The sequence below is a fragment of the Coregonus lavaretus genome, assembly GCF_964263955.1.
Source record: "Coregonus lavaretus genome assembly, contig: HAP1_SCAFFOLD_2585, whole genome shotgun sequence".
Classification (NCBI taxonomy): domain Eukaryota; kingdom Metazoa; phylum Chordata; class Actinopteri; order Salmoniformes; family Salmonidae; genus Coregonus; species Coregonus lavaretus.
In genome coordinates this window covers 24705-51003 of record NW_028159210.1, presented here as the reverse complement: position 1 = coordinate 51003, position 26299 = coordinate 24705, and the positions used below count along the sequence as shown (strand labels likewise).

Below are 26299 nucleotides of genomic sequence, written 5' to 3'. Positions count from 1 at the left end.
GAAGACTGCCAAGATGGCGGGGACAATGTTAAGGTCGCTTAGCAAACTTGGTCGTCCTTCAACAAAATGTATTTTAAATAGTAATTTGGTCAGCCCTGGCTGCACTGTCCTGCAAAACAGGTGAGATGTTAATTTTGATAAGTGCAATTATAGTTTAACTGGTCAATGATATCCAAGTAGGTTGTTCAGGGATAAAAAATAAATTCACATAACCGCTAACGTTATCTAGCATTAGCAAGCTAGCAAATTAGTCCTTAGCTTTAGGGCTTACCTGCTCACCATATAAAAGTGTTTGGGATTTTCGTTCAGACTTAACAGTCCACCTGACATCTAGATCTATGTTTCTTATGTTATGTCAAACATGACTGTTGTGTAGTTGTTGTAACGTTAAACAGCTTGAGAGTTTAGCTGCTTGTTCGTTATCTAGCCAACCGGTTAGCTACTTGAGCTGGAGTGGAGTTTAGTTCGGTACTTAGCCGAATCATGTGGATTTTGAGTTGATATTAGCACATTCGTGACCGGCTTGTCATCTTGCTAGCGAACTAACTAGCTAGCATAGTACCTAACAATTTGTTAATGTGCTGAAGCAAATGAAATGCATGCTTTTCACTGTCGTCTGAAAAACCATTTGTACAAGGAGTGGAATGTTGACACTAAACAGGTCTGAATTCCAGGCTAGCTAGCTGTCCACCTTGACTTGTTCTAGTTAGCTAACGTTACTCAACAACAACATGTTTAGCTACTTAGCTGAAGTTATGGGAAGTGCCATTTACAGCATTGAGGTCAACAACACTTCAGAGTCAAACATCAATACGTGTAAGACAGTAACTTGAAACAGTTCAGGCTTTTCAAGGGGCGGAAAAACATACATTTGTGCCTTGACAAGTAGGCTATGTACCCGTACTAACCGTTTTGGTACCATGATATACTGTGCAACACCAATGCTGTGTGAAATGTGATTAGTGACCCATCTGTTTTGGCTGACCTAGAATGTAATAATGCCCAACCCTGACCTCTACGTCATTATCATTAGGAGGAGTTTCCTTGGCACGTGTGGTTGCTCTGAGACTGGGTTAGCTTACCTCAAGAGCCTGTGTAGGTTAAACACTGGCTAAACAACATCCACATCCACACAGCGGCTTAGAAACAGTACTGATTCATTCCCCATTGACACATCATGGTTGCTTGTTGTTCTGTTCTTCCAGACAGAAACAATGGCAGCCAGATGTGGAGTGGGCGGAGCAGTATGCCGGGGCGGTGATGTATCCCAGCGCCATCACTGAGAAATGGGTCCCCCCACCATGGAATGGTACGCCCTTATCTATAGGCTAGTTATTATTTAGGCAGAGACCTGTATAAATATTGAAATGTTTGTGTGGTAGTTGTATTTTATTGCCTGCTATACTTGATCACTTTATCATAGATTTAGAATCATTCCACATCATACTCTGTGACTTTATCATACAGTCATTCTACATATAGATTTAGCGCAACTCGTATGCATGAATTCCAAACCAACTAGCCCCTCTGCAACCTCTCCTACATTTTTCAATCTGTAAAACCCAGATGAAGGCCAAGAGCCGAAACGCATTGGTTTTACTTTTAACAATAACAAAGCTTTCTTATCAACTTCCACTGTCCTCCAAGAGTTGCTGAATCTCCTCTCAACCACTCTTTCTCACCACAGATAAGGATGCTCCTATGGAGAAGGAGGTGTCTAACCTGACCATTAACTTTGGCCCCCAGCACCCCGCGGCCCACGGCGTGCTGCGTCTGGTGTTGGAGCTCAGCGGGGAGTCGGTAAAGAAATGTGATCCCCATGTGGGCCTGCTGCACCGCGGCACAGAGAAACTCATCGAGTACAAGACCTACCTGCAGGTACGTAGCCGCTACCATGTTATAGCACACCCAGAGACATTAAGGTATGTGCAGCGGATATCAAAATTGGCTGAAAGTAACTTGAATCAGTGTCCTGGCTAAGATGCTTGTAATGTACATGATGCATGTTTAGACTCTTCTGTATCAGGCATATTTTTATAGGATAAATTGCATTAGTGTGTGTGTGTGTGTGTGTGTGTGTGTGTGTGTGTGCTTTAGGCGCTGCCCTACTTTGACAGGCTGGACTACGTGTCCATGATGTGCAATGAGCAGGCTTACTCTCTGGCCGTGGAGAAGCTGCTCAACATCCAGGCCCCACCCCGCGCACAGTGGATCAGAGGTGAGACTAGGTGCTGCTAGATGACCATGCCAGAAAGGACAAACATACCAGTAGCTCAGGTACTGGGGTGTATTCATTAGTGCAATTAAAATATTTTGCAACATAAAAAGGGTTTCTTATTGGACAAGTCCAGGTAAGCCCTCCCTATTTCAGCCTGTTTGCTGCCGTTTGGTACCTAGTGAATATGTCCCTAATAAGCAAGCCAAGTATATAAGCTTTTTGACCTTAGTTTAGGTTTAGAGAGAACGGTACGTTTTGGATCAGGGATGAACATTTGTGGTTAGAAAAGTGCTGCACCTCCCTCCTTTACCAGCACGACAGTAACAAGCGTGAGAAGCACAACCTTGTAAGATCATCTGGACCTATTTTCCCTCTTATACAAGGTCACTAGGGGGCAGTAGGTTGCTACATGGAGTTCAACAGTCAACATGGATATACAGAGGGAATGTGGCCTGTCATGGAATGCAATCTAAATACACCTCCGCTGTCTTCAACCAGGATCTCAGCGATCACTGCCTTATTGCCTGCGTCCGTAACGGGTCCGTGATCAAACGACCACCCCTCATCACTGTCAAACGCTCCCTAAAACACTTTAGCGAGCAGGCCTTCCTAATTGACCTGGCCCAGGTATCCTGGATGCATATAGATCTCATTCCGTCAGTAGAGGATGCCTGGTTGTTCTTTAAAAGTAATTTCCTCTCAATCTTAAATAAACATGCCCCATTCAAAAAATACAGAACTAAGAACAGATATAGCCCCTGGTTCTCCTCAGACTTGACTGCCCTTGACCAGCACAAAAACATCCTGTGGCGTACTGCATTAGCATCAAATAGCCCCCGCGATATGCAACTTTTCAGGGAAGTTAGGAACCAATATACACAAGCAGTTAGGAAAGCAAAGGCTAACTTTTTCAAACAGAAATTTGCATCCTGTAACACTAACTCCAAAAAGTTTTGGGACACTGTAAAGTCCATGGAGAATAAGAGCACCTCCTCCCAGCTGCCCACTGCACTGAGGCTAGGAAACACTATCACCACCGATAAATCTACAATAATCGAGAATTTCAACAAGCATTTTGCTACGGCTGGCCATGCTTTCCACCTGGCTACCACTACCCCGGCCACCAGCTCTGCACCCTCCGCTGCAACTTGCCCATGCCCCCCCCCGCTTCTCCTTCACACAAATTCAGACAGCTGATGTTCTGAAAGAGCTGCAAAATCTGGACCCCTACAAATCATCTGGGCTAGACAATCTTGACCCTTTCTTTCTAAAACTAGCTGCCGAAATTGTCGCAACCCCTATTACTAGCCTGTTCAACCTCTTTCGTAACGTCTGAGATCCCCAGAGATTGGAAAGCTGCCGCGGTCATCCCCCTCTTCAAAGAGGGTGACACTCTAGATCCAAACTGTTACAGACCTATATCCATCCTGCCCTGCCTTTCGAAAGTATTTGAAAACCAAGTTAACAAACAGATCACCGACCATTTCGAATCCCACCGTACCTTCTCCGCTATGCAATCCGGTTTCCAAGCTGGTCATGGGTGCACCTCAGCCACGCTCAAGGTCCTAAACGATATTATAACCGCGATCGATAATAGACAGTACTGTGCAGCCGCCTTCATCGACCTGGCCAAGGCTTTCGACTCTGTCAATCCCCGCATTCTTATTAGAAGACTAAATAGCTTTGGTTTCTCAAATGACTGCCTCGCCTGGTTCACCAACTACTTCTCAGTTCAATGTGTCAAATCGGAGGGCCTGTTGTCTGGACCTATGGCAGTCTCTATGGGGGTGCCACAGGGTTCAATTCTTGGGCCGACTCTTTTCTCTGTGTATATCAATGATGTCGCTCTTGCTGCTGGTGACTCTCAGATCCACCTCTACGCAGACGACACCATTTTGTATACATATGGCCCTTCATTGGAAACTGTGTTAACAAACCTCCAAACGAGCTTCAATGACATACAATACTCCTTCAGTAGCCTCCAACTGCTCTTAAACACTAGTAAAACTAAATGCATGCTCTTCAATCGAACGCTGCTGGCACCCGCCCACCCGACTAGAATCACTACTCTCGACGGGTCTGACCTAGAGTATGTGGACAACTACAAATACCTAGGTGTCTTGTTAGACTGTAAACTCTCCTTCCAGACTCACATTAAAAATCTCCAATCCAAAGTTACATCTAGAATCGGCTTCCTATTTCGCAACAAAGCCTCCTTCAATCATGCTGCCAAACATGCCCTCGTAAAACTGACTATCCTACCGATCCTTGACTTCGGCGATGTAATTTACAAAATAGCCTCCAACACTCTACTCAGCAAATTGGATGTAGTCTATCACAGTGCCATCCGTTTTGTCACCAAAGCCCCATATACTACCCACCACTGTGACCTGTACGCTCTTGTTGGCTGGTCCTCACTACATATTCGTCGCCAAACCCACTGGCTCCAGGCCATCTATAAATCACTGCTAGGCAAATCCCCGCCTTATCTTAGCTCATTGGTCACCATATCAACACCCACCCGTAGTATGCGCTCCAGCAGGTATATCTCACTGGTCATCCCCAAAGCCAACACCTCCTTTGGCCGCCATTCCTTCCAGTTCTCTGCTGCCAATGACTGGAACGAATTGCAAAAATCTCTGAAGCTGGAGACTCTTATCTCCCTCACTAACTTTAAGCATCAGTTGTCAGAGCACCTTACCGATCACTGCACCTGTACACAGCCCATCTAAAATTAGCCCACCCAACTACCTCATCCCCATATTGTTATTTATTTTGCTCATTTGCACCCCAGTATCTCTATTTGCACATCATCTCTTGCACATCTATCATTCCAGTGTTAATACTAATTGTAATTATTTTGCACTATAGCCTATTTATTGCCTTACCTCCATAACTTGCTACATTTGCACACACTGTATATAGACTTTCTATTGTGTTATTGACTGTACGTTTTGTTTATTCCATATGTAACTCTGTGTTGTTTTTTCCGCACTGCTTTGCTTTATCTTGGCCAGGTCGCAGTTGTAAATGAGAACTTGTTCTCAAATGGTTAAATAAAGGTGAAAAAACTAATTCTCCACACAGGAAGAACAGGGGCAACAATAGTGAAGTAAGTATGCATTTTCAGTGTGTATTTCTGTGTTGTAGTTCTTTTCGGAGAGCTGACTCGCATCATGAACCACATCATGGCCATCACCACACACGCCCTGGACATCGGAGCCATGACACCCTTCTTCTGGATGTTTGAGGAGAGGGAAAAGGTGAGGGCACTGGATAGACTAGAGTAGTGTATGACCTTTCTTTGAGGTGATAGGACGCAGGTTGTCATTGTTAATAAGAATTTATTAATTGACTTGTGTTATTAAAGGTTTGCTGTAGAAGCCATTTTGAGCTCATTCACAGATGTTTTTTTTTTAAAGGGTGTTCTGTCTTGTGTCTATCCTTCTCCTAGATGTTTGAGTTCTATGAGCGTGTCTCAGGGGCTAGGATGCATGCAGCCTACGTCAGACCTGGAGGAGTACACCAGGTGAGGGCTGCCTAGGAACTAAGTGTTATGGGGTTGCTCCTGGGTGATGTTTCCCCTAGGTCCAGATCTAGGATCAGGATCCTCTCCCCCAATCCTAACCTTAACGCAAAACTCACCCAAGATCAACATCTAGGGGTAACTTCACCCTACACCTATGGATTCGATGTATGTGATGTAATGGTGGCTATAAAACTAAGATTGCGTTATCTGTTTGTTCCAGGACATGCCACTGGGGCTAATGGACGACATCTACGAGTGGTGCAAGAACTTCTCCATCAGAATAGATGAGGTGGAGGAGATGTTGACCAACAACCGTATCTGGAAGAACCGAACTGTGGACATTGGGGTTGTGTCTGCTGAGGACGCACTCAACTATGGCTTTAGGTGAGGCAAACATATACTGCGCACTCTCTCGCTTTTCCTCTCAAACTTTTGAAAACCGAATGAAATGTGTAACTAACTCCCTCTGCTTGTCTTGTCTGTCAGTGGTGTGATGCTGAGGGGTTCAGGCATCAAGTGGGACCTGCGGAAGTCTCAGCCCTACGACAAGTATGACGAGGTGGAGTTTGACGTCCCCATTGGCAGTAAGGGAGACTGCTACGACAGGTGAGAGGAACTCCTATTATCCTCTCTCTATTTGTCAGCCTCGCTCTCTTTTACTTAGTATTGCCTTTGCAGACATGAGAGATTTTGTCTGTCTTTTGAGTAATATTTTTGTGCTGCCTGACCCGGAACACATATGCCCCTGGAGGCAGCGGTTCACCAATCCCGCATTCCGCTACTCACTTTTCTCTGCAATATCCCTCATCTGTCTCCCCATCTACATATCTAACCGGTATCTGTCAATAAAATGTGAAAATACTGTCAATAAAATGTGAAAATACATCAACTATATATATATATATATATATATATATATCTCACACACACACCTCCTTGGTGTTGGTCAGGTACCTGTGCAGGGTGGAGGAGATGAGGCAGAGTCTCAGGATCATGATCGAGGCCCTCAACAAGATGCCAGCAGGAGAGATCAAAGTGGATGACGCCAAGGTGGCCCCACCCAAGAGATCTGAGATGAAGGTGAGACTCAATAACTGGCTGGAATAATAATACATTCGATTTAAAGCGCCTTTCAAAAAACCCAAGGAAACTGCAGCAAAAAAAAGAAGCATGGATAAAAACAATTAAAATCAAAGCTTCGATGTGAAATTATTTTAGGACATTTAGATCATCCGCGCAGATTATATCTGCTTTACTCTATAGTTAAATGTGCATGGTGGAGTGTTGCACATTTAGTCTATTATATAAGCATAAACATCAGTTGTAATGGTGGTTTAATTATGTTCCAATGTTAGATGTCCATGGAGTCTCTGATCCATCATTTTAAGCTGTACACAGAGGGTTACCAGGTGCCCCCCGGATCCACATACACAGCTGTTGAAGCACCCAAGGTAAGCCCTTCCTCCCTCAGACATGGATGTAACGGCTTTGAGACGCTCTCTTGCATTTCACCTATCCTCAAATACTGAGGCTATTTGATAGGTGCAGTTTACCATTACTAATGGTGAGATTATCCTTCACCTGATCCATTTTGTAGGTCATAGGATGCCTTTAGATCGAACACAATATCATATCCTTTATTGCAGATATTATATTTGACAGCCAGGGACATTCTGTAAATGTACCAGATTTTAACCAGCTGGCTAATTCTAATCTGTAGTCCCTGTTTAGGTAGATGAAGACATTGAATGTAATGTGCTGTAGGTGGGTCTGTTGTGTAATGTGACGTGATCTCCTCTCTTGTCTCTTTCAGGGAGAGTTTGGTGTGTATCTGGTGTCTGACGGCTCCAGCAGGCCCTACCGCTGCAAAATCAAAGCTCCGGGATTCGCTCATCTGGTACGTGGAGTTTAAGCTATATATGCACACTCACACAGACAGACTTCACACCCTGCATTGTTCAATGTAGTTATTAATTATTAAATGTGTTAAACGAGATCCTCAAGGCTATTTATAGTTAATTCCCGTTAGAGTCGATGTCCCAGCCCCGCTAAAATCGAATTATCATAATTTTTAAAATCCCCATTAATATCTAAGCTAGAGTTATCTGTGTTTTTGCATGGGCAGAGTAACATCAGGGTTTGTCAGACCATGAGACATCCTGAAAATTGGTCTTCTCACGAAATTGTCTGTAGCGTCCAAACGGTTTGGCCTATAAACTATTATGACCCCTCTATGGAAAGATGAGACTCACGAACACAATGGTGTTTTGCTCTACGACCCCCACAAGCGTCTTGGGACTCGTCTGTCAGTACAGATGATCTGCCAACTTCTGTCTGAACAGTTTGGGCTACACACTAATATGTGTATAAAAAAAGTGTGTATATAGAGTGGGGAAAAAAAGTATTTAGTCAGCCACCAATTGTGCAAGTTTTCCCACTTAAAAAGATGAGAGAGGCCTGTAATTTTCATCATAGGTACACATCGACTATGACAGACAAATTGAGAGAAAAAAAACCAGCAAATCACATTGTAGGATTTTTAATGAATTTATTTGCAAATTATGGTGGAAAATAAGTATTTGGTCACCTACAAACAAGCAAGATTTCTGGCTCTCACAGACCTGTAACTTCTTCTTTAAGAGGCTTCTCTGTCCTCCACTCGTTACCTGTATTAATGGCACCTGTTTGAACTTGTTATCAGTATAAAAGACACCTGTCCACAACCAGTCACACTCCAAACTCCACTATGGCCAAGACCAAAGAGCTGTCAAAGGACACCAGAAACAAAATTGTAGACCTGCACCAGGCTGGGAAGACTGAATCTGCAATAGGTAAGCAGCTTGGTTTGAAGAAATCAACTGTGGGAGCAATTATTAGGAAATGGAAGACATACAAGACCATTGATAATCTTCCTCGATCTGGGGCTCCACGCAAGATCTCACCCCGTGGGGTCAAAATGATCACAAGAACGGTGAGCAAAAATCCCAGAACCACACGGGGGGACCTAGTGAATGACCTGCAGAGAGCTGGGACCAAAGTAACAAAGCCTACCATCAGTAACACACTACGCCGCCAGGGACTCAAGTCCTGCAGTGCCAGACGTGTCCCCCTGCTTAAGCCAGTACATGTCCAGGCCCGTCTGAAGTTTGCTAGAGTGCATTTGGATGATCCAGAAGAGGATTGGGAGAATGTCATATGGTCAGATGAAACCAAAATATAACTTTTTGGTAAAAACTCAACTCGTTGTGTTTGGAGGACAAAGAATGCTGAGTTGCATCCAAAGAACACCATACCTACTGTGAAGCATGGGGGTGGAAACATCATGCTTTGGGGCTGTTTTTCTGCAAAGGGACCAGGACGACTGATCCGTGTAAAGGAAAGAATGAATGGGGCCATGTATCGTGAGATTTTGAGTGAAAACCTCCTTCCATCAGCAAGGGCATTGAAGATGAAACGTGGCTGGGTCTTTCAGCATGACAATGATCCCAAACACACCGCCCGGGCAACGAAGGAGTGGCTTCGTAAGAAACATTTAAAGGTCCTGGAGTGGCATGGCCAGTCTCCAGATCTCAACCCCATAGAAAATCTTTGGAGGGAGTTGAAAGTCCGTGTTGCCCAGCGACAGCCCCAAAACATCACTGCTCTAGAGGAGATCTGCATGGAGGAATGGGCCAAAATACCAGCAACAGTGTGTGAAAACCTTGTGAAGACTTACAGAAAACGTTTGACCTGTGTCATTACCAACAAAGGGTATATAACAATATAAGTATTGAGAAACTTTTGTTATTGACCAAATACTTATTTTCCACCATAATTTGCAAATAAATTCATTAAAAATCCTACAATGTGATTTTCTGGATTTTGTTTTCTCATTTTGTCTGTCATAGTTGACGTGTACCTATGATGAAAATTACAGGCCTCTCTCATCTTTTTAAGTGGGAGAACTTGCACAATTGGTGGCTGACTAAATCCTTTTTTTTCCCCACTGTGTGTGTGTGTGTGTATATATATATATATATATATATATATATATATATATATATATATATATATATATGCGCGTTTCCTGATCTTTCTTATACATTATGTATCTCTCAGATATATAGGAGAGACACTTCAGAACAAACTTCCTTTTTGATTTTTTTTTGGGGCGGACTATCTGTTCCATAGTGAATTTGTTAATCTGTACTTTCATATGGGCTAACAGCAGTAAGGCCGAATCCATATTTTTCATCAAATATTTTTTTACATATCTTCAAGGGGTCTTAAAATTCAAAATCAAAATGATCCTTGGTGTATGACCTTCTTAAAACAATTGCATATAGCTTAGTAGAACTCCCCTGGCTTAGACAGGGTTTAGACTGTAATGGGTTAATAGTTGGATTGTAGTTGGTTGATTGTAGTTGGTTAATAGTTTTGTATTGTCTTCCCCAGGCTGCCCTGGATATGATGGCTAAAGGACACATGCTGGCTGATGTGGTGGCCATTATCGGTAAGACATGTTTCTACTGGGTTGTGTTCAGTAGGGCACACTGCAGCAATGTGTTGCAACGAAAAACAACAAACATCTGTTCTGATTGGACAAGTTCATGTAGTACCCCTCTGTTTCATAAAAAAAAAAATCCTTGCTGAACATTACCCTGATGTTATCATTGAAACCATTGATTATCAGTATACTTATAACTCAAACAGCAATTATCTTTGTAATTCCTGTTAAAATAGTTATGGTTGAGGTTAAACCAATGATTTAGGTTTTTTTTCTGTTGTGACAGGCACCCAGGACATTGTGTTTGGAGAAGTTGACCGTTAAGTTAAAACAACAGACTGTTGTGTTGATAACAATGGTTCCACTCTGAAGAGGATATCTCCCTTCTCGGTCTTCGTGATCTGTCTGTCTCAGATGAAGTTTCTGTCCATAGCCTCACATAGTGTATCATCTATATGATCTGTAGTGACAAATTCCACTCGTAATCATCGATGTATAATGCTGTAATGATAAACCTAATAAATATTATATGACTGATTGGTCAAATGGTGTCGTTTTCTCACGGTTAGTCTCGTGAAATAGAAATATACTGTAACCACTTCAGATTTTTTTTAGCGTGTGATATTGTTTCAAAATGCCCTGTTGCACAAAAACAAATGGACTGAGCTCGACCACAACTTCCCCCCCGCTCTACTGTGGCTTTCTTTGCAACACTACGTCATCACCTCAAACCACTAACTTCAGCCCTGCTCAACCTACATGCTTTTTACTGACTGAGCAGTCAGACGTCCGGTAAAAAGAATCTTGCTGTGTCCGTTTGTATACCTGTTGCTGTGATGATGGGAGGCAGATTCCCAGTTCTTTCAGCTCTTCCTCTGTGGGTGAGCTTTGGCAGTGCTGGTGAGTCGAGTTTAATACTACAACCTCTGATGTTTGGTATTGACCTTGGTTATGAAATTGTTGTATGTCTGTGGGATTAACATGATGATAAATTAGCAAAACAGTTTTCGGTTAGTGTAATTGTAAATACATTTAGTCCCCCACTGGAATAAATATTTTTAAATATAGTTAATGATGTATCATGGTTAAGTCCCATGGTTGAGATCAGATCTCATGGGCGAGTCCAGAGCATATGTTGGTCTTCAGTAAAAATATTGGAAAATGTAATCTGTTTGGAACTCATTGAACTGTTATTTGGTAATATTAATTATTGACCGTTTAGTTGATACCCTGTAACGACATGTTTCAATAGTTGTTATTGAAGTGGGTAACGTTCATTTTTCCTTCCTGTAAATCATAGCTGTTTCTACTGTCTAAATGGTTTTGCCCATTGTAAGTCGCTTTGGATAAAAGCGTCTGCTAAATGGCATATTAATTAATAATTAATAATTGTTTTATTCATAGATTCTTTTTTGATAAGCCAGAGTTTGGAGCAAATTATGTAATTTTATATACAGTTGAAGTTGGAAGTTTACATACAGTGAGGGGAAAAAGTTTTTGATCCCCTGCTGATTTTGTACGTTTGCGCACTGACAAAGAAATTATCAGTCTATAATTTTAATGGTAGGTTTATTTGAACAGTGAGAGACAGAATAACAACCAAAAAATCCAGAAAAACGCATGTCAAAAATGTTATAAATTGATTTGCATTTTAATGAGGGGAAATAAGTATTTGACCCCCTCAATCAGAAATATTTCTGGCTCCCAGGTGTCTTTTATACTGGTAACGAGCTGAGATTAGGAGCACACTCTTAAAGGGTGTGCTTCTAATCTCAGTTTGTTACCTGTATAAAAGACACCTGTCCACAGAAGCAATCAATCAATCAGATTCCAAACTCTCCACCATGGCCAAGACCAAAGAGCTCTCCAAGGATGTCAGGGACAAGATTGTAGACCTACACAAGGCTGGAATGGGCTACAAGACCATCGCCAAGCAGCTTGGTGACAACAGTTGGTGCGATTATTCGCAAATGGAAGAAACACTAAAGACCTGTCAATCTCCCTCGGCCTGGGCCTCCATGCAAGATCTCACCTCGTGGAGTTGCAATGATCATGAGAACGGTGAGGAATCAGCCCAGAACTACACGGGAGGATCTTGTCAATGATCTCAAGGCAGCTGGGACCATAGTCACCAGGAAAACAATTGGTAACACACTACGCCGTGAAGGACTGAAATCCTGCAGCGCCCGCAAGGTCCCCCTGCTCAAGAAAGCACATATACAGGCCCGTCTGAAGTTTGCCAATGAACATCTGAATGATTCAGAGGAGAACTGGGTGAAAGTGTTGTGGTCAGCTGAGACCAAAATCGAACTCTTTGGCATCAACTCAACTCGCCGTGTTTGAAGGAGGAGGAATGCTGCCTATGACCCCAAGAACACCATCCCCACCGTCAAACATGGAGGTGGAAACATTATGCTTTGGGGGTGTTTTTCTGGTAAGGGGACTTCCCTCAGCCAGGGCATTGAAAATGGGTTGTGGATGGGTATTCCAGCATGACAATGACCCAAAACACACAGCCAAGTCAACAAAAGAGTGGCTCAAGAAGAAGCACATTAAGGTCCTGGAGTGGCCTAGCCAGTCTCCAGACCTTAATCCCATAGAAAATCTGTGGAGGGAGCTGAAGGTTCGAGTTGCCAAACGTCAGGCTCGAAACCTTAATGACTTGGAGAAGATCTGCAAAGAGGAGTGGGACAAAATCCCTCCTGAGATGTGTGCAAACCTGGTGGCCAACTACAAGAAACGTCTGACCTCTGTGATTGCCAACAAGGGTTTTGCCACCAAGTACTAAGTCGTGTTTTGCAGAGGGGTCAAATACTTATTTCCCCCATTAAAATGCAAATTAATTAATAACATTTTTGACATTAGTTTTTCTGTTTTTTTTGTTATTCTGTCTCTCACTGTTCAAATAAACCTACCAAAGCCTACCATCAGTAACACACTACGCCACCAGGGACTCAAATCCTGCAGTGCCAGACGTGTCCCCCTGCTTAAGCCAGTACATGTCCAGGCCCGTCTGAAGTTTGCTAGAGTGCATTTGGATGATCCAGAAGAGGATTGGGAGAATGTCATATGGTCAGATGAAACCAAAATATAACTTTTTGGTAAAAACTCAACTCGTCGTGTTTGGAGGACAAAGAATGCTGAGTTGCATCCAAAGAACACCATACCTACTGTGAAGCATGGGGGTGGAAACATCATGCTTTGGGGCTGTTTTTCTGCAAAGGGACCAGGACGACTGATCCGTGTAAAGCAAAGAATGAATGGGGCCATGTATCGTGAGATTTTGAGTGAAAACCTCCTTCCATCAGCAAGGGCATTGAAGATGAAACGTGGCTGGGTCTTTCAGCATGACAATGATCCCAAACACACCGCCCGGGCAACGAAGGAGTGGCTTCGTAAGAAGCATTTCAAGGTCCTGGAGTGGCCTAGCCAGTCTCCAGATCTCAACCCCATAGAAAATCTTTGGAGGGAGTTGAAAGTCCGTGTTGCCCAGCGACAGCCCCAAAACATCACTGCTCTAGAGGAGATCTGCATGGAGGAATGGGCCAAAATACCAGCAACAGTGTGTGAAAACCTTGTGAAGACTTACAGAAACGTTTGACCTGTGTCATTGCCAACAAAGGGTATATAACAAAGTATTGAGAAACTTTTGTTATTGACCAAATACTCTTTTTCCACCATAATTTGCAAATAAATTCATTAAAAATCCTACAATGTGATTTTCTGGATTTATTTTTCTCATTTTGTCTGTCATAGTTGACGTGTACCTATGATGAAAATTACAGGCCTCTCTCATCTTTTTAAGTGGGAGAACTTGCACAATTGGTGGCTGACTAAATACTTTTTTCCCCCACTGTATATAGACTCAATTCTACGTATAGTTCAGGGCCATTTCTGTGAAAGCAGAAGTGAAGCCGTGGCCACATCGGTCCTCTTTTTAACACTTGTAAAAATTATAGCATTATGTGTAACAATGTCAGCACACTAACTACATGGCCCTAACTACCTACCAGAACCCCCCCCCCCCCCCCCCCCTCACACACACACACACACACGGTAAACACATTTTTTTTCGCAGCATCAGTGTATGGTTTAAGTTAATATATTCACATGTAGCTATAGCTGTTTCATCACAGATATGAGGAAAGGAAATCAAAATAGATTCTAGGTTATTAACCACATCACCCTGGTCCCCCCTCACACACACACACCAAAGACAGAAAAAAATATAAAATGATCAAATTGTTCAAGTGAAAACTGAGACACTTTTCATGAGAATGTGATGACATTAAACTAGCCTTTGTCCTCATTTATTTAATTTAACTTTTATTTTGACAGGAAGTCAATGCTGAGACCAACAACAATTTCCCAGATGAAACCTGTATAGCACCACGACACACATCAAAATACAATGAAGACATTACGTGACATTCATATACACATTAAAATACACGTTATTATACACAAAAAGCAAAACACAATCATAAAAAACACACATTATTCAGTAAAAAGGTCCCCTATCAACAGTCTGAAATGCCCTAGAGGCACTAATTATAAAAAATTTAAAGTGTATTGTAGATCATTCCACAAGGTGTAAAACAACCTAATAGCAGATCTACCCAACTCAGTGGAGATGGAAGGGATCTCCACACTTAGCCATCCCTGAGCCTGGGTCCAGTAGCCTGTACATCTATAGCTTAACAATGGGGTAAGGTATTGCAGAAGTTTATGCAAGAGGGCTTTATAGACAAAAAGAGCGCAATGCACCGATCTACAAGGAGGGCCAGCCCACATTCTGATACAAAATGCAATGATGTGTACTGCATGGTTTCCCAAACTCGGTCCTGGTGCCCCCATTGGTGCACATTTTGTTTTTTGCCCTAGCACTACACAGCTGATTCAAATAATCAAAGCTTGATGATGAGTGTGTTATTTGAATCAGCTGTGTAGTGCTAGGGCAAAAACCAAAACGTGCACCCAGATGGGGGGGTGTACTGAACCTATCGCCCGTAATAAAGCACAGTGCACAATGGGAAACTGCACCTTTTTTTCTTGTGTATTATATACACTCAGTATAACAAACATTAGGAACACCTACTACCATACCCCGTTCAAAGGCACTTCAATCTTTTGTCTTGCCCATTCACCCTCTGAATGGTACACAGACACAATCCATGTCTCAATTGTCTCTAGGCTGAAAAATCCTTCTTTAACCTGTCTCCTCCACTTCATCTACACTGATTGAAGTGGATTTGAACGGGGTATGGTATTAGGATTAACCTGGTCAGCCTATGTCATGTTTTGTATACTCAGTGTATATTTCCTCACTATGATGTTGGAATAGGCTAATACTGCGAAAATGTGAAAATTATTATAGAGCCCTTTTAGTGTAAGAGCTGTTTGAAAAGACCGCCTGAAATTTCAGCTTGTTTTGGTGGGATGGAGCTTTGGCCTGCCTGGTGACATCATCAAGCGCTAAATTAGTTAATAGACCAATAAGAAAGACAGTTCCAAATCTCCCTGCCAATAACAGCTAGTTTTCAGTTTTCCTCTCCCCATTCAGACCACTCCCAGACAGTCCTAGCAACATTCTTGCTTGAGAAATTGCCCATTGCTAAGAAGCTATTATTTTTGTCAATTTTAATTGAAAACAATCACTGTAAGGTACTTAATTGTTACCCTTTAACTAACTCATCAACACGGTTTTTGAAAAATAGCTTTTTGTCAATCCAGATGTCCAGATATTTATAGGCGGGGACATGATCAATGAGGGCACCATCTGAAGTACAGCACATATGCATAAATCATCAGATACATTTTTACGTGAATTGGAAAATAACATATCCTTGGTTTTACCTGCATTAAGGACCAATTTCAGTTCAACAAAGGCTTTCTGCAGGGCAGTGAAGGTGAAAGTCATCTGCACACAGGTGAAAGTTATTATAATTCTATATATATTTTTATAGATAAACCAATATTGTTACTGTAAATAGTGAAAAGAACCAGACCAAGAATCGATCCCTTTATGTCCAGAAAACCTGATTTAACACCATCAGTAAATTCACACAGTGTTCTGTCCTTTAAATAATTTTCAAACCCGCTACATGCAGCCTGGTCCAGGCCAATTGATGAAAGCCTCTTAATAAGCAATGAGTGGTCCACAGTATCGAAGGCTTTAGACAGGTCAATAAAAAGGGCCACACAGTGTTTCTTCTTATCCAAACAACTAAAACCTGACTGGTGTACATTTAGAATACATTTTGTAGAATGTATTATACAAGAGACAAAATTCACAAATTCTACAGCACAACGGCAGAGCCATGTCTTAACTTTAAAACTAATAATGACTCAATAATCCAAAGTCTGGAAGTTGTGGGCGGAGCTAGAAAGTTGGCCGTCAGAAGTATTACAATGTAAACATACTTTTAATCCGTCTGTCTGTATATGGGGGTGTAGTGAGATACCCAATGACCTGGACGATTCTCTTCTCATCACTTATCTTGAAAAAGCGTAGGCTAAAAACATGGAAATCAATCAATCTGTCATCATTAACACAATGGAAAAATCTAATGATTTATTATTGAAATATTGAAAAACGAATTGAGACAATTTAAGGCCAAGTGGCAAACAATAATGCAGGCACTGGGGATGGGGATTGTGAGTATGTGGGTCTGAGCAGATGATATGTAGTCAGTGGTGGAAAAAGTACCCAACTGCCATACTTGAGTAAAAGTAATGATACCTTAATAGAAAATGACTCAAGTAAAAGTGAAAGTCACCCAGTAAAACACTACTTGAGAAAAAGTCTAAGTTAAAGTAAGTATACAGTGAGGGAAAAAGGTATTTGATCCCCTGCTGATTTTGTACGTTTGCCCACTGACAAAGAAATGATCAGTCTATAATTTTAATGGTAGGTTTATTTGAACAGTGAGAGACAGAATAACAACAAAAAAATCCAGAAAAACGCATGTCAAAAATGTTATAAATTGATTTGCATTTTAATGAGGGAAATAAGTATTTGACCCCCTCTCAATCAGAAAGATTTCTGGCTCCCAGGTGTCTTTTATACAGGTAACTCTTAAAGGGAGTGCTCCTAATCTCAGTTTGTTACCTGTATAAAAGACACCTGTCTAGAGAAGCAAGCAATCAATCAGATTCCAAACTCTCCACCATGGCCAAGACCAAAGAGCTCTCCAAGGATGTCAGGGACAAGATTGTAGACCTACACAAGGCTGGAATGGGCTACAAGACCATCGCACAGTTGGTGCGATTATTCGCAAACGGAAGAAACACAAAAGAACTATCAATTTCCCTCGGCCTGGGGCTCCATGCAAGATCTGACCTTGTGGAGTTGCAATGATCATGAGAACGGTGAGGAATCAGCCCAGAACTACACGGGAGGATCTTGTCAATGATCTCAAGGCAGCTGGGACCATAGTCACCAAGAAAACAATTAGTAACACACTACGCCGTGAAGGACTGAAATCCTGCAGCGCCCGCAAGGTCCCCCTGCTCAAGAAAGCACATATACAGGCCCATCTGAAGTTTGCCAATTAATATCTGAATGATTCAGAGGAGAACTGGGTGAAAGTGTTGTGGTCATATGAGACCAGAAACGAGCTCTTTGGCATCAACTCAACTCGCCGTGTTTGGAGGAGGAGGAATGCTGCCTATGACCCCAAGAACACCATCCCCACCGTCAAACATGGAGGTGGAAATATTATGCTTTGGGGGTGTTTTTCTGTTAAGGGGACAGGACAACATCACCGCATCAAAGGGATGATGGACGGGGCCATGTACCGTCAAATCTTGGGTGAGAACCTCCTTCCCTCAGCCAGGGCATTGAAAATGAGTCGTGGATGGATATTCCAGCATGACAATGACCCAAAACACACGGCCAAGGCAACAAAGGAGTGGCTCAAGAAGAGCACATTAAGGTCCTGGAGTGGCCTAGCCAGTCTCCAGACCTTAATCCCATAGAAAATCTGTTGAGAGAGCTGAAGGTTCGAGATGCCAAATGTCAGGCTCGAAACCTTAATGACTTGGAGAAGATCTGCAAAGAGGAGTGGGACAAAATCTCTCCTGAGATGTGTGCAAACCTGGTGGCCAACTACAAGAAACGTCTGACCTCTGTGATTGCCAACAAGGGTCATGTTTTGCAGAGGGGTCAAATACTTATTTCCCTCATTAAAATGGAAATCAATTTAGAACATTCTTGACATGCGTTTTTCTGGATTTGTTTGTTGTTATTCTGTCGCTCACTGTTCAAATAAACCTACCATAAAAATATAGACTGATCATGTCTTTGTCAGTGGGCAAACGTACAAAATCAGCAGGGGATCAAATACTTTTTTCCCTCACTGTAAATCATTTCAAATTCCTTACATAAAGCAAACCAGACTGCACCATTTTCTTGTTTTTTTTGCCAGGGGCACACTCCAACACTCATAAATAATTTACAAACTAAGCATATGTGTTTAGTGAGTCTGCCAGATCAGATAAGTGTGTGAGTTGGACCAATTTCCTGTTCTTCTAAGCAACCAGAATGTAATGAGTACTTTTGAGTGTCAGGGAAAATGTATGGAGTAAAAGGTACATTATTTTCTTTAGGAATGTAGTGGAGTAAAAGTAAAAGTAGTCAAAAATATAAATAGTAAAGTAAAGTACAGATACCCCCAAAAACTACTTTCAAGTATTTTTGCTTAAGTACTCTACACCACTGGATATAGTCATTGTTTGTGTGCATCTGTTAGTTGTTGTTCGTATGTATAAGTTTGTATATGGAGCAGAGAAAAAAAAACAGGAAAAAAACACCAAGAATTCTAGAATATTTGCTTGACAAGAGAGTTTGGAAATAGGCCGATAATTGTTATGTTTCACGGGTCACCACCTTTGTGAAACGGTAGTATATGGGCCGCCTTCCAGACGCTAAGGATGGTACGAGAAATAATTGTAAGGGAAGAAATATGTGTTACAGCTTCTGCAATCAGAGGAGCAGAAAGCTGCACCAAGAAAGGATCAAGCAAATCAGCACCGTTTTTTTTTTTTTATCAATCTTGCGCAAGCCGTCTTGTACATCACAAGAACAAAGTTGTAGAAATGAAAACAAAGGTTCACTAGAAGTTGACGGATCTTCCATCGAGCCAACTGGAGACTGAGAGAGGGGCAGGCAGTTGACTGGATGACCAGGGTCGGTTATTTCAAATAAAAAATCTGCCGAGATTAAATGCTGATTTAAAAGCATCACATCAAATGTTTCTCAGTAAGGATGAGTCTCACACAACTTGCTTAGGCAGGGAAGGAAATTAATTTCCTTGCTTCAGTGCATTAACTGTTTTCCAAAATGTAGATGGATCACCAGCGGAGTCTAAGATATAACTTAGAAAGTAGCTAGATTTAGCTTTCTTGATTGAGGAAGTGCATCTATTTCTCAATTCCCTGAAAAACTGCCAATCAGCTACAGACAGTTTTTCTAGCCATGGCCCAGGCTGGATTTCCCATCATAACAACATCTTACATTTCTTTAGAAAACCAAGGATTTGTTCTATTTTTTACTGTAATGTGTTTAAAGGGAGAGTGTTTGTCTGCCAGAGATAAACAAATAGATTAGAACAATTCTAGATCTAATTCAGGGTCAGGCATGCAGCTGATAGAGGAAAAGTCAGACTAATACATTCATGAAGAAAAACTTGTGGGGATTTCTTTTATGTCTCTTCATAATTATAAGAGGATCGGTGTTAATCTGTTTGGTATCTCTAATACACGCAATAGGACAATGATCACTTAGCTCATTAGCAAAGACACCACTGGACAAGTACTTGTCAGAATTAAGGTCAATCAGTGAAGAGTTGCTGGATTTTCTTTTCATTAGTCTGTGTGGGTTTTGCAATCAGTTGAGTCAGGTTAAAGTCAAGACAAATATTATTTAAGTGGTCTGAGTCCAGGGTAAGCCAATCTAAGTTAAAATCCCCTAAAACGAACAACTCAGATGACAGAAAAGTCTTTAAATACTCAGAAATGGACTCCCGAGTGGCGCAGCGGTCTAAGGCACTGCATCTCAGTGCTTGAGGTGTCACTACAGACCCCCTGGTTCGATTCCAGGCTGTATCACAACCGGCCGTGATTGGGAGTCCCATAGGGCGGCGCACAATTGGCCCAGCGTCGTCCGGGTTTGGCCGGTGTAGGCCATCATTGTAAATAAGAATTTGTTCTTAACTGACTTGCCTAGTTAAATAAAATAAAAATAAAAAATAGCACCAACAGCGGGGGCTGGTAAATCCCTGCAACAGATACATGTTTATTTTTGTCTTATGCCCACATCTATAACCAAAACCTATATTTTTGGGGGGGATAGTGATATTTAGAGAAGATGATGCCACAAGAGTTGATTTCACATACAGTGGGGAGAACAAGTATTTGATACACTGCCGATTTTGCAGGTTTTCCTACTTAGAAAGCATGTAGAGGTCTGTAATTTTTATCATAGGTGCTCTTCAACTGTGAGAGACGGAATCTAAAACAAAAATCCAGAAAATCACATTGTATGATTTTTTAATAATTAATTTGCATTTTATTGCATGACATAAGTATTTGATCACCTACCAACCAGTAAGAATTCCGGCTCTCACAGAGCTGTTAGTTTTTCTTTAAGAAGCCCTCCTGTTCTCCACTCATAACCTGTATTAACTGCACCTGTTTGAACTCATTACCTGTATAAAAGACACCTGTCCACACACTCAATCAAACAGACTCCAACCTCTCCACAATGGCCAAGACTAGAGAGCTGTGTAAGGACATCAGGGATAAAATTATAGACCTGCACAAGGCTGGGATGGGCTACAGGACAATAGGCAAGCAGCTTGGTGAGAAGGCAACAACTGTTGGCGCAATTATTAGAAAATGGAAGAAGTTCAAGATGACGGTCAATCACCCTCGGTCTGGGGCTCCATGCAAGATCTCACCTCGTGGGGCATCAATGATCATGAGGAAGGTGAGGGATCAGCCCAGAACTACACAGCAGTACCTGGTCAATGACCTGAAGAGAGCTGGGACCACAGTCTCAAAGAAAACCATTAGTAACACACTACGCCGTCATGGATTAAAATCCTGCAGCGCACGCAAGGTCACCCTGCTCAAGCCAGCGCATGTCCAGGCCCGTCTGAAGTTTGCCAATGGCCATCTGGATGATCCAGAGGAGGAAAGGGAGAAGGTCATGTGGTCTGATGAGACAAAAAAATAGATTTTGGTCTAAACTCCACTCGCCGTGTTTGGAGGAAGAAGAAGGATGAGTACAACCCCAAGAACACCATCCCAACCGTGAAGCATGGAGGTGGAAACATCATTCTTTGGGGATGCTTTTCTGCAAAGGGGACAGGACGACTGCACCGTATTGAGGGGAGGATGGATGGGGCCATGTATCGCGAGATCTTGGCCAACAACCTCCTTCCCTCAGTAAGAGCATTGAAGATGGGTCGTGGCTGGGTCTTCCAGCATGACAACGACCCGAAACACACAGCCAGGGCAACTAAGGAGTGGCTCCGTAAGAAGCATCTCAAGGTCCTGGAGTGGCCTAGCCAGTCTCCAGACCTGAACCCAATAGAAAATCTTTGAAGGGAGCTGAAAGTCCGTATTGCCCAGCGACAGCCCCGAAACCTGAAGGATCTGGAAAAGGTCTGTATGGAGGAGTGGGAAAAAATCCCTGCTGCAGTGTGTGCAAACCTGGTCAAGACCTACAGGAAACATATGATCTCTGTAATTGCAAACAAAGGTTTCTGTACCAAATATTAAGTTCTGCTTTTCTGATGTATCAAATACTTATGTCATGCAATAAAATGCAAATTAATTACTTAAAAATCATACAATGTGATTTTATGGATTTTTGTTTTAGATTCCGTCTCTCACAATTGAAGTGTACCTATGATAAAAATTACAGACCTCTACATGCTTTGTAAGTAGGAAAACCTGCAAAATCGGCAGTGTATCAAATACTTGTTCTCCCCACTGTATATAGCCACTCCTATAAGATTAGGGCATCCGCTTTGCTGACAAATTTGTAGGCTATGACGATGATCAAAGCCTACTTGTCAGTACAGAATGATATATTAGCCAAGATCCTTTTTGACATGGTGTGGATAGGAGTAGGTAGGTAACAGCCAAACAGGTAATGGAGGATAACCTTGAGATCTGCATGATATACTGAGGTTACTGGTGGTCACTTGCAATAACTGTGATATTTTGCCTATAAATAGCAATTGTTCTCCTTTGTCCTCAGCGGCCATGGGTGAGTCTCAGATCTGCTATATCCTGGACGGTATCTTGTTTCTGTACGGTATCATCCTCACCGTGCTCTACTGTAGGCTCAAGGTACAGCTGCATTTCAGTCCCTCTCTTTCCCTTCCTCCCTAAATTATCTTTGATCTCTTTCTTGCTATACCCACTCTCAGAGGGTCTCTACCAATTCACACCTGTATAATACACACTTGTGCATGTGTGAAATAGGACAAATATAATCAACCACTTAATTATTATTATTATACCCTATCCAATAGCCACGACAACTGTAACTGGCATTTCATGTACAGTGAGGGAAAAAAGTATTCGATCCCCTGCTGATTTTGTACGTTTGCCCACTGACAAAGAAATGATCAGTCTATCATTTTAATGGTAGGTTTATTTGAACAGTGAGAGACAGAATAACAACAACAAAATCCAGAAAAACGCATGTCAAAAATGTTTTAAATTTATTTGCATTTTAATGAGGGAAATAAGTATTTGACCCCTTTGCTAAACATAACTTAGTACTTGGTGGCAAAACCCTTGTTGGCAATCACAGAGGTCAGACGTTTATTGTAGTTGGCCACCAGGTTTGCACACATCTCAGGAGGGATTTTGTCAACTCCTCTTTGCAGATCTTCTCCAAGTCATTAAGGTTTCGAGCCTGACGTTTGGCTACTCAAACCTTCAGCTCTCTCCACAGATTTTCTATGGGATTAAGGTCTGGAGACTGGCTAGGCCACTCCAGGACCTTAATGTGCTCTTCTTGAGCCACTCCTTTGTTGCCTTGGCCATGTGTTTTGGGTCATTGTCATGCTGGAATACCCAACCACGACCCATTTTCAATGCCCTGGCTGAGGGAAGGAGGTTCTCACCCAAGATTTGACGGTACATGGCCCCGTCCATCGTCCCTGTGATGCAGTGAAGTTGTCCTGTCCCCTTAGCAGAAAAACACCCCCAAAGCATAATGTTTCCACCTCCATGTTTGATGGTGGGGATGGTGTTATTGGGATCATAGACAGCATTCCTCCTCCTCCAAACACAGCGAGATGAGTTGATGCCAAAGAGCTCCATGTTGGTCTTATCTGACCACAACACTTTCACCCAGTTCTCCTCTGAATCATTCAGATGTTCATTGGCAAACATCAGATGGGCATGTATTTGTGCATTCTTGAGCAGGGGGACCTTGCGGGCGCTGCAGGATTTCAGTCCTTCACGGCGTAGTGTGTTACCAATTGTTTTCTTGGTGACTATGATCCCAGCTGCCTTGAGATCAATGTCAAGATCCTCCTGTGTAGTTCTGGGCTGATTCCTCACCGTTCTCATGATCATTGCAACTCCACAAGGTGAGATCTTGCATGGAGCCCAAGGCTGAGGGAGATTGACAGTTATTTTGTGTTTCTTCCATTTGCGAATAATCGCACCAACTGTTGTCACCTTCTCACCAAGCTGCTTGGCGATGGTCTTGTAGCCCATTCCAGCCTTGTGTAGGTCTACAATCTTATCCCTGACATCCTTGGAGAGCTCTTTGGTCTTGGCCATGGTGGAGAGTTTGGAATCTGATTGATTGATTGCTTCTGTGGACAGGTGTCTTTTATACAGGTAACAAGCTGAGATTAGGAGCACTCCCTTTAAGAGTGTGCTCCTAATCTCAGCTCGTTACCTGTATAATAGACACCTGGGATCCAGAAATCTTTCTGATTGAGAGGGGGTCAAATACTTATTTCCCTCATTAAAATGTAAATCAATGTAGAACATTTTTGACATGCGTCTTTCTGGATTTTTGTTGTTGTTATTCTGTCTCTCACTGTTCAAATAAACCTACCATTAAAATTATAGACTGATCATTTCTTTGTCAGTGGGCAAACGTACAAAATCAGCAGGGGATCAAATACTTTTTCCCTCACTGTAGATCTGAAAGATTTTAGATCAGTCTTTATACTTATATACAATACAGTATGGCCATGGTAGTAGCTCCACCTTGTCCTCTGAATGGTTAGGTGGAAATTTCAACATATTGCTTATACTGATCCTACCCATCCAATCCTTTCAGATCTAAGTGCCTAAAGTCCCTGAGGCTAGGGGGTTGTTTTAGTTTCCTCTCTCTATCTCTACCAAGTTCTTACCCCATCTATCTCTCAACACTCAGTTCACCCCACAGATGTCTCCGGTGACTGATACTGGGGCTGCGACAGAAAAGCCAGCGGTGAGAAACACACTGTAACATGATCTACATCCAACTCCATTAAACTAGACCCCATGACACCCAGACACCCAGATACATAGAAACTAGACCCTGCAGCCAAATCGATGTAACGTGATATATGCTCCAATCCATTTATTTAGTCCTGTATAACACAGACAGACAAATCTACTGCCCTACAGCTTTACAGTGGGTTGAGGGCAGAAGGGGGTTTCCAGACGAACATTAAACCTAATAGCTAATCTCTCACACGCTTCCTAAAAGAAATGCAATACACACACACACACACACACACACAGTCAAAGTCACAGTCACACACACAGTCCCAGTCCCACACACATCCAAGCGTATCCTGTTTCAAGATGTTGTGAATGTCTACACTTAAAAACAGTTGGGTTGGTAAATGAATAGGGTAGAAAGTATAAAAGGAAGTCACATGAATAGTGATTTATTAAAGTTCCTCTGTGTGTTTGTGTTTTTTCGAATTCCTCTTTAACGCCGACACAGAAAGCGGAGGAGGGTATCTATACGGTGAGTTGATGGTGATGATGATGATAATGATGATGGTGATAATGTGATGATGATGGTGAAGATGATCTTAGTCAATGTGTGGAGTTTCAATTGTAGGGCCTTGCTTAATGATATATTTACTCTCTCTCTTTCTCTCTCTCTTTTCTCTATGTCAGGGTCTGACCCCTCATACTGCGGATACCTATGAGACCATCGGTCAGAAGAAAAGATTGAAGTAGTACAGGATGAAGAGTTGAAGAAATCATCTGTCAAATCATTTTTGTCTCTCCAAGCCTTTCCCAGGCCTCTTATGTCTTTTATTTAACATAGCTTTTAACGTTTTGAGAGAAAATGTATACATTTTTTAACATTTATTTGCATTTCATATGTGAAAGCCTCCTTTGTATGTTGTGGTATGTGTAGTAAGAGAGAGAAATGTGAGAATATCAAAAGAGGGAAGTTGAGCTGTGGGTAAAAACGTCCCACTTTTGACAGTGTATGTCTTCTTTGTATCTTACTTATACAATTCTTTTGTTGTTGATTTAGCTTGAGATTGATGTTTTTAGTATTTTCAAAACTTCTCAAGTATGTTTTTATATAGATCAATATACCGTTTTATCAAATAATATACTGCTTTTTAACTCTTGAGATTTGTGTTCTGGGTGTACTTCTATGGTGCTTTTATAATAAATTCTAATAAAATATCAAAATGATGGGTCTGTGGTATCGTCCTCTTCTTTCTCACACAGTTTCTCATAGCTATTTCAGAGGCTGATTTCCGTTACACCAATGTCGTGACAACTGATCATAGCCACCGACCACACACTGTCCGACTCACATCCTGTGCGCACTGCAGAAAACCATTGTGGTGGTGAGGGCGGGATTTATCTGCATAGCCTAATGCAATGTCTGATGCCGTTAACAAGCAATGACGCTGTAACAGCTACTATGGCCTCACTTAACTGAAAGGAGAAAACAGTGAAAACATTGCAAAACATATATGGTAACAGTTTATTAAGTTGCTCTTGTACCTGTGTAATAGCGTATGTAATATAATTACACTAGCTACAACCTTCTACA

At 42.0% G+C, this 26299-nt stretch overlaps 2 protein-coding genes across 2 annotated transcripts; both read left to right on the top strand.

The window, feature by feature from the left end:
* On the top strand, positions 1–10770 carry LOC311123181 (NADH dehydrogenase [ubiquinone] iron-sulfur protein 2, mitochondrial-like). The gene is made up of 13 exons (XM_084197443.1): positions 1–120; positions 1206–1309; positions 1688–1878; positions 2098–2218; positions 5369–5481; positions 5673–5747; positions 5968–6131; positions 6234–6353; positions 6698–6827; positions 7103–7198; positions 7561–7644; positions 10182–10239; positions 10520–10770. Exons 1-13 carry the CDS (start codon positions 14–16, stop codon positions 10555–10557), a joined length of 1401 nt encoding a protein of 466 aa, XP_084053569.1. The 5' UTR covers positions 1–13; the 3' UTR covers positions 10558–10770.
* A 210-nt stretch (positions 10771–10980) lies between these two features.
* Positions 10981–25932, top strand: LOC311123182 (high affinity immunoglobulin epsilon receptor subunit gamma-like). The gene is made up of 5 exons (XM_084197444.1): positions 10981–11133; positions 22505–22596; positions 24656–24712; positions 25217–25240; positions 25396–25932. Exons 1-5 carry the CDS (start codon positions 11070–11072, stop codon positions 25456–25458), a joined length of 300 nt encoding a protein of 99 aa, XP_084053570.1. The 5' UTR covers positions 10981–11069; the 3' UTR covers positions 25459–25932.
* Positions 25933–26299: the final 367 nt, after the last annotated feature.

What these genes read in the sequence shown, in the direction of transcription:
- LOC311123182 (XM_084197444.1), top strand. Translation starts at nt 11,070, where the DNA reads ATGATGGGAGGCAGATTCCCAGTTCTTTCAGCTCTTCCTCTGTGGGTG. An exon ending in CTGCGACAGAAAAGCCAGCG is followed by an intron (nt 24,713 to 25,216) that starts GTGAGAAACACA and finishes ACGCCGACACAG; the next exon opens with AAAGCGGAGGAGGGTATCTA. An exon ending in CGGAGGAGGGTATCTATACG is followed by an intron (nt 25,241 to 25,395) that starts GTGAGTTGATGG and finishes TCTCTATGTCAG; the next exon opens with GGTCTGACCCCTCATACTGC.
- LOC311123181 (XM_084197443.1), top strand. Translation starts at nt 14, where the DNA reads ATGGCGGGGACAATGTTAAGGTCGCTTAGCAAACTTGGTCGTCCTTCA. An exon ending in GGTCCCCCCACCATGGAATG is followed by an intron (nt 1,310 to 1,687) that starts GTACGCCCTTAT and finishes TTCTCACCACAG; the next exon opens with ATAAGGATGCTCCTATGGAG. An exon ending in CTCCGGGATTCGCTCATCTG is followed by an intron (nt 7,645 to 10,181) that starts GTACGTGGAGTT and finishes TGTCTTCCCCAG; the next exon opens with GCTGCCCTGGATATGATGGC.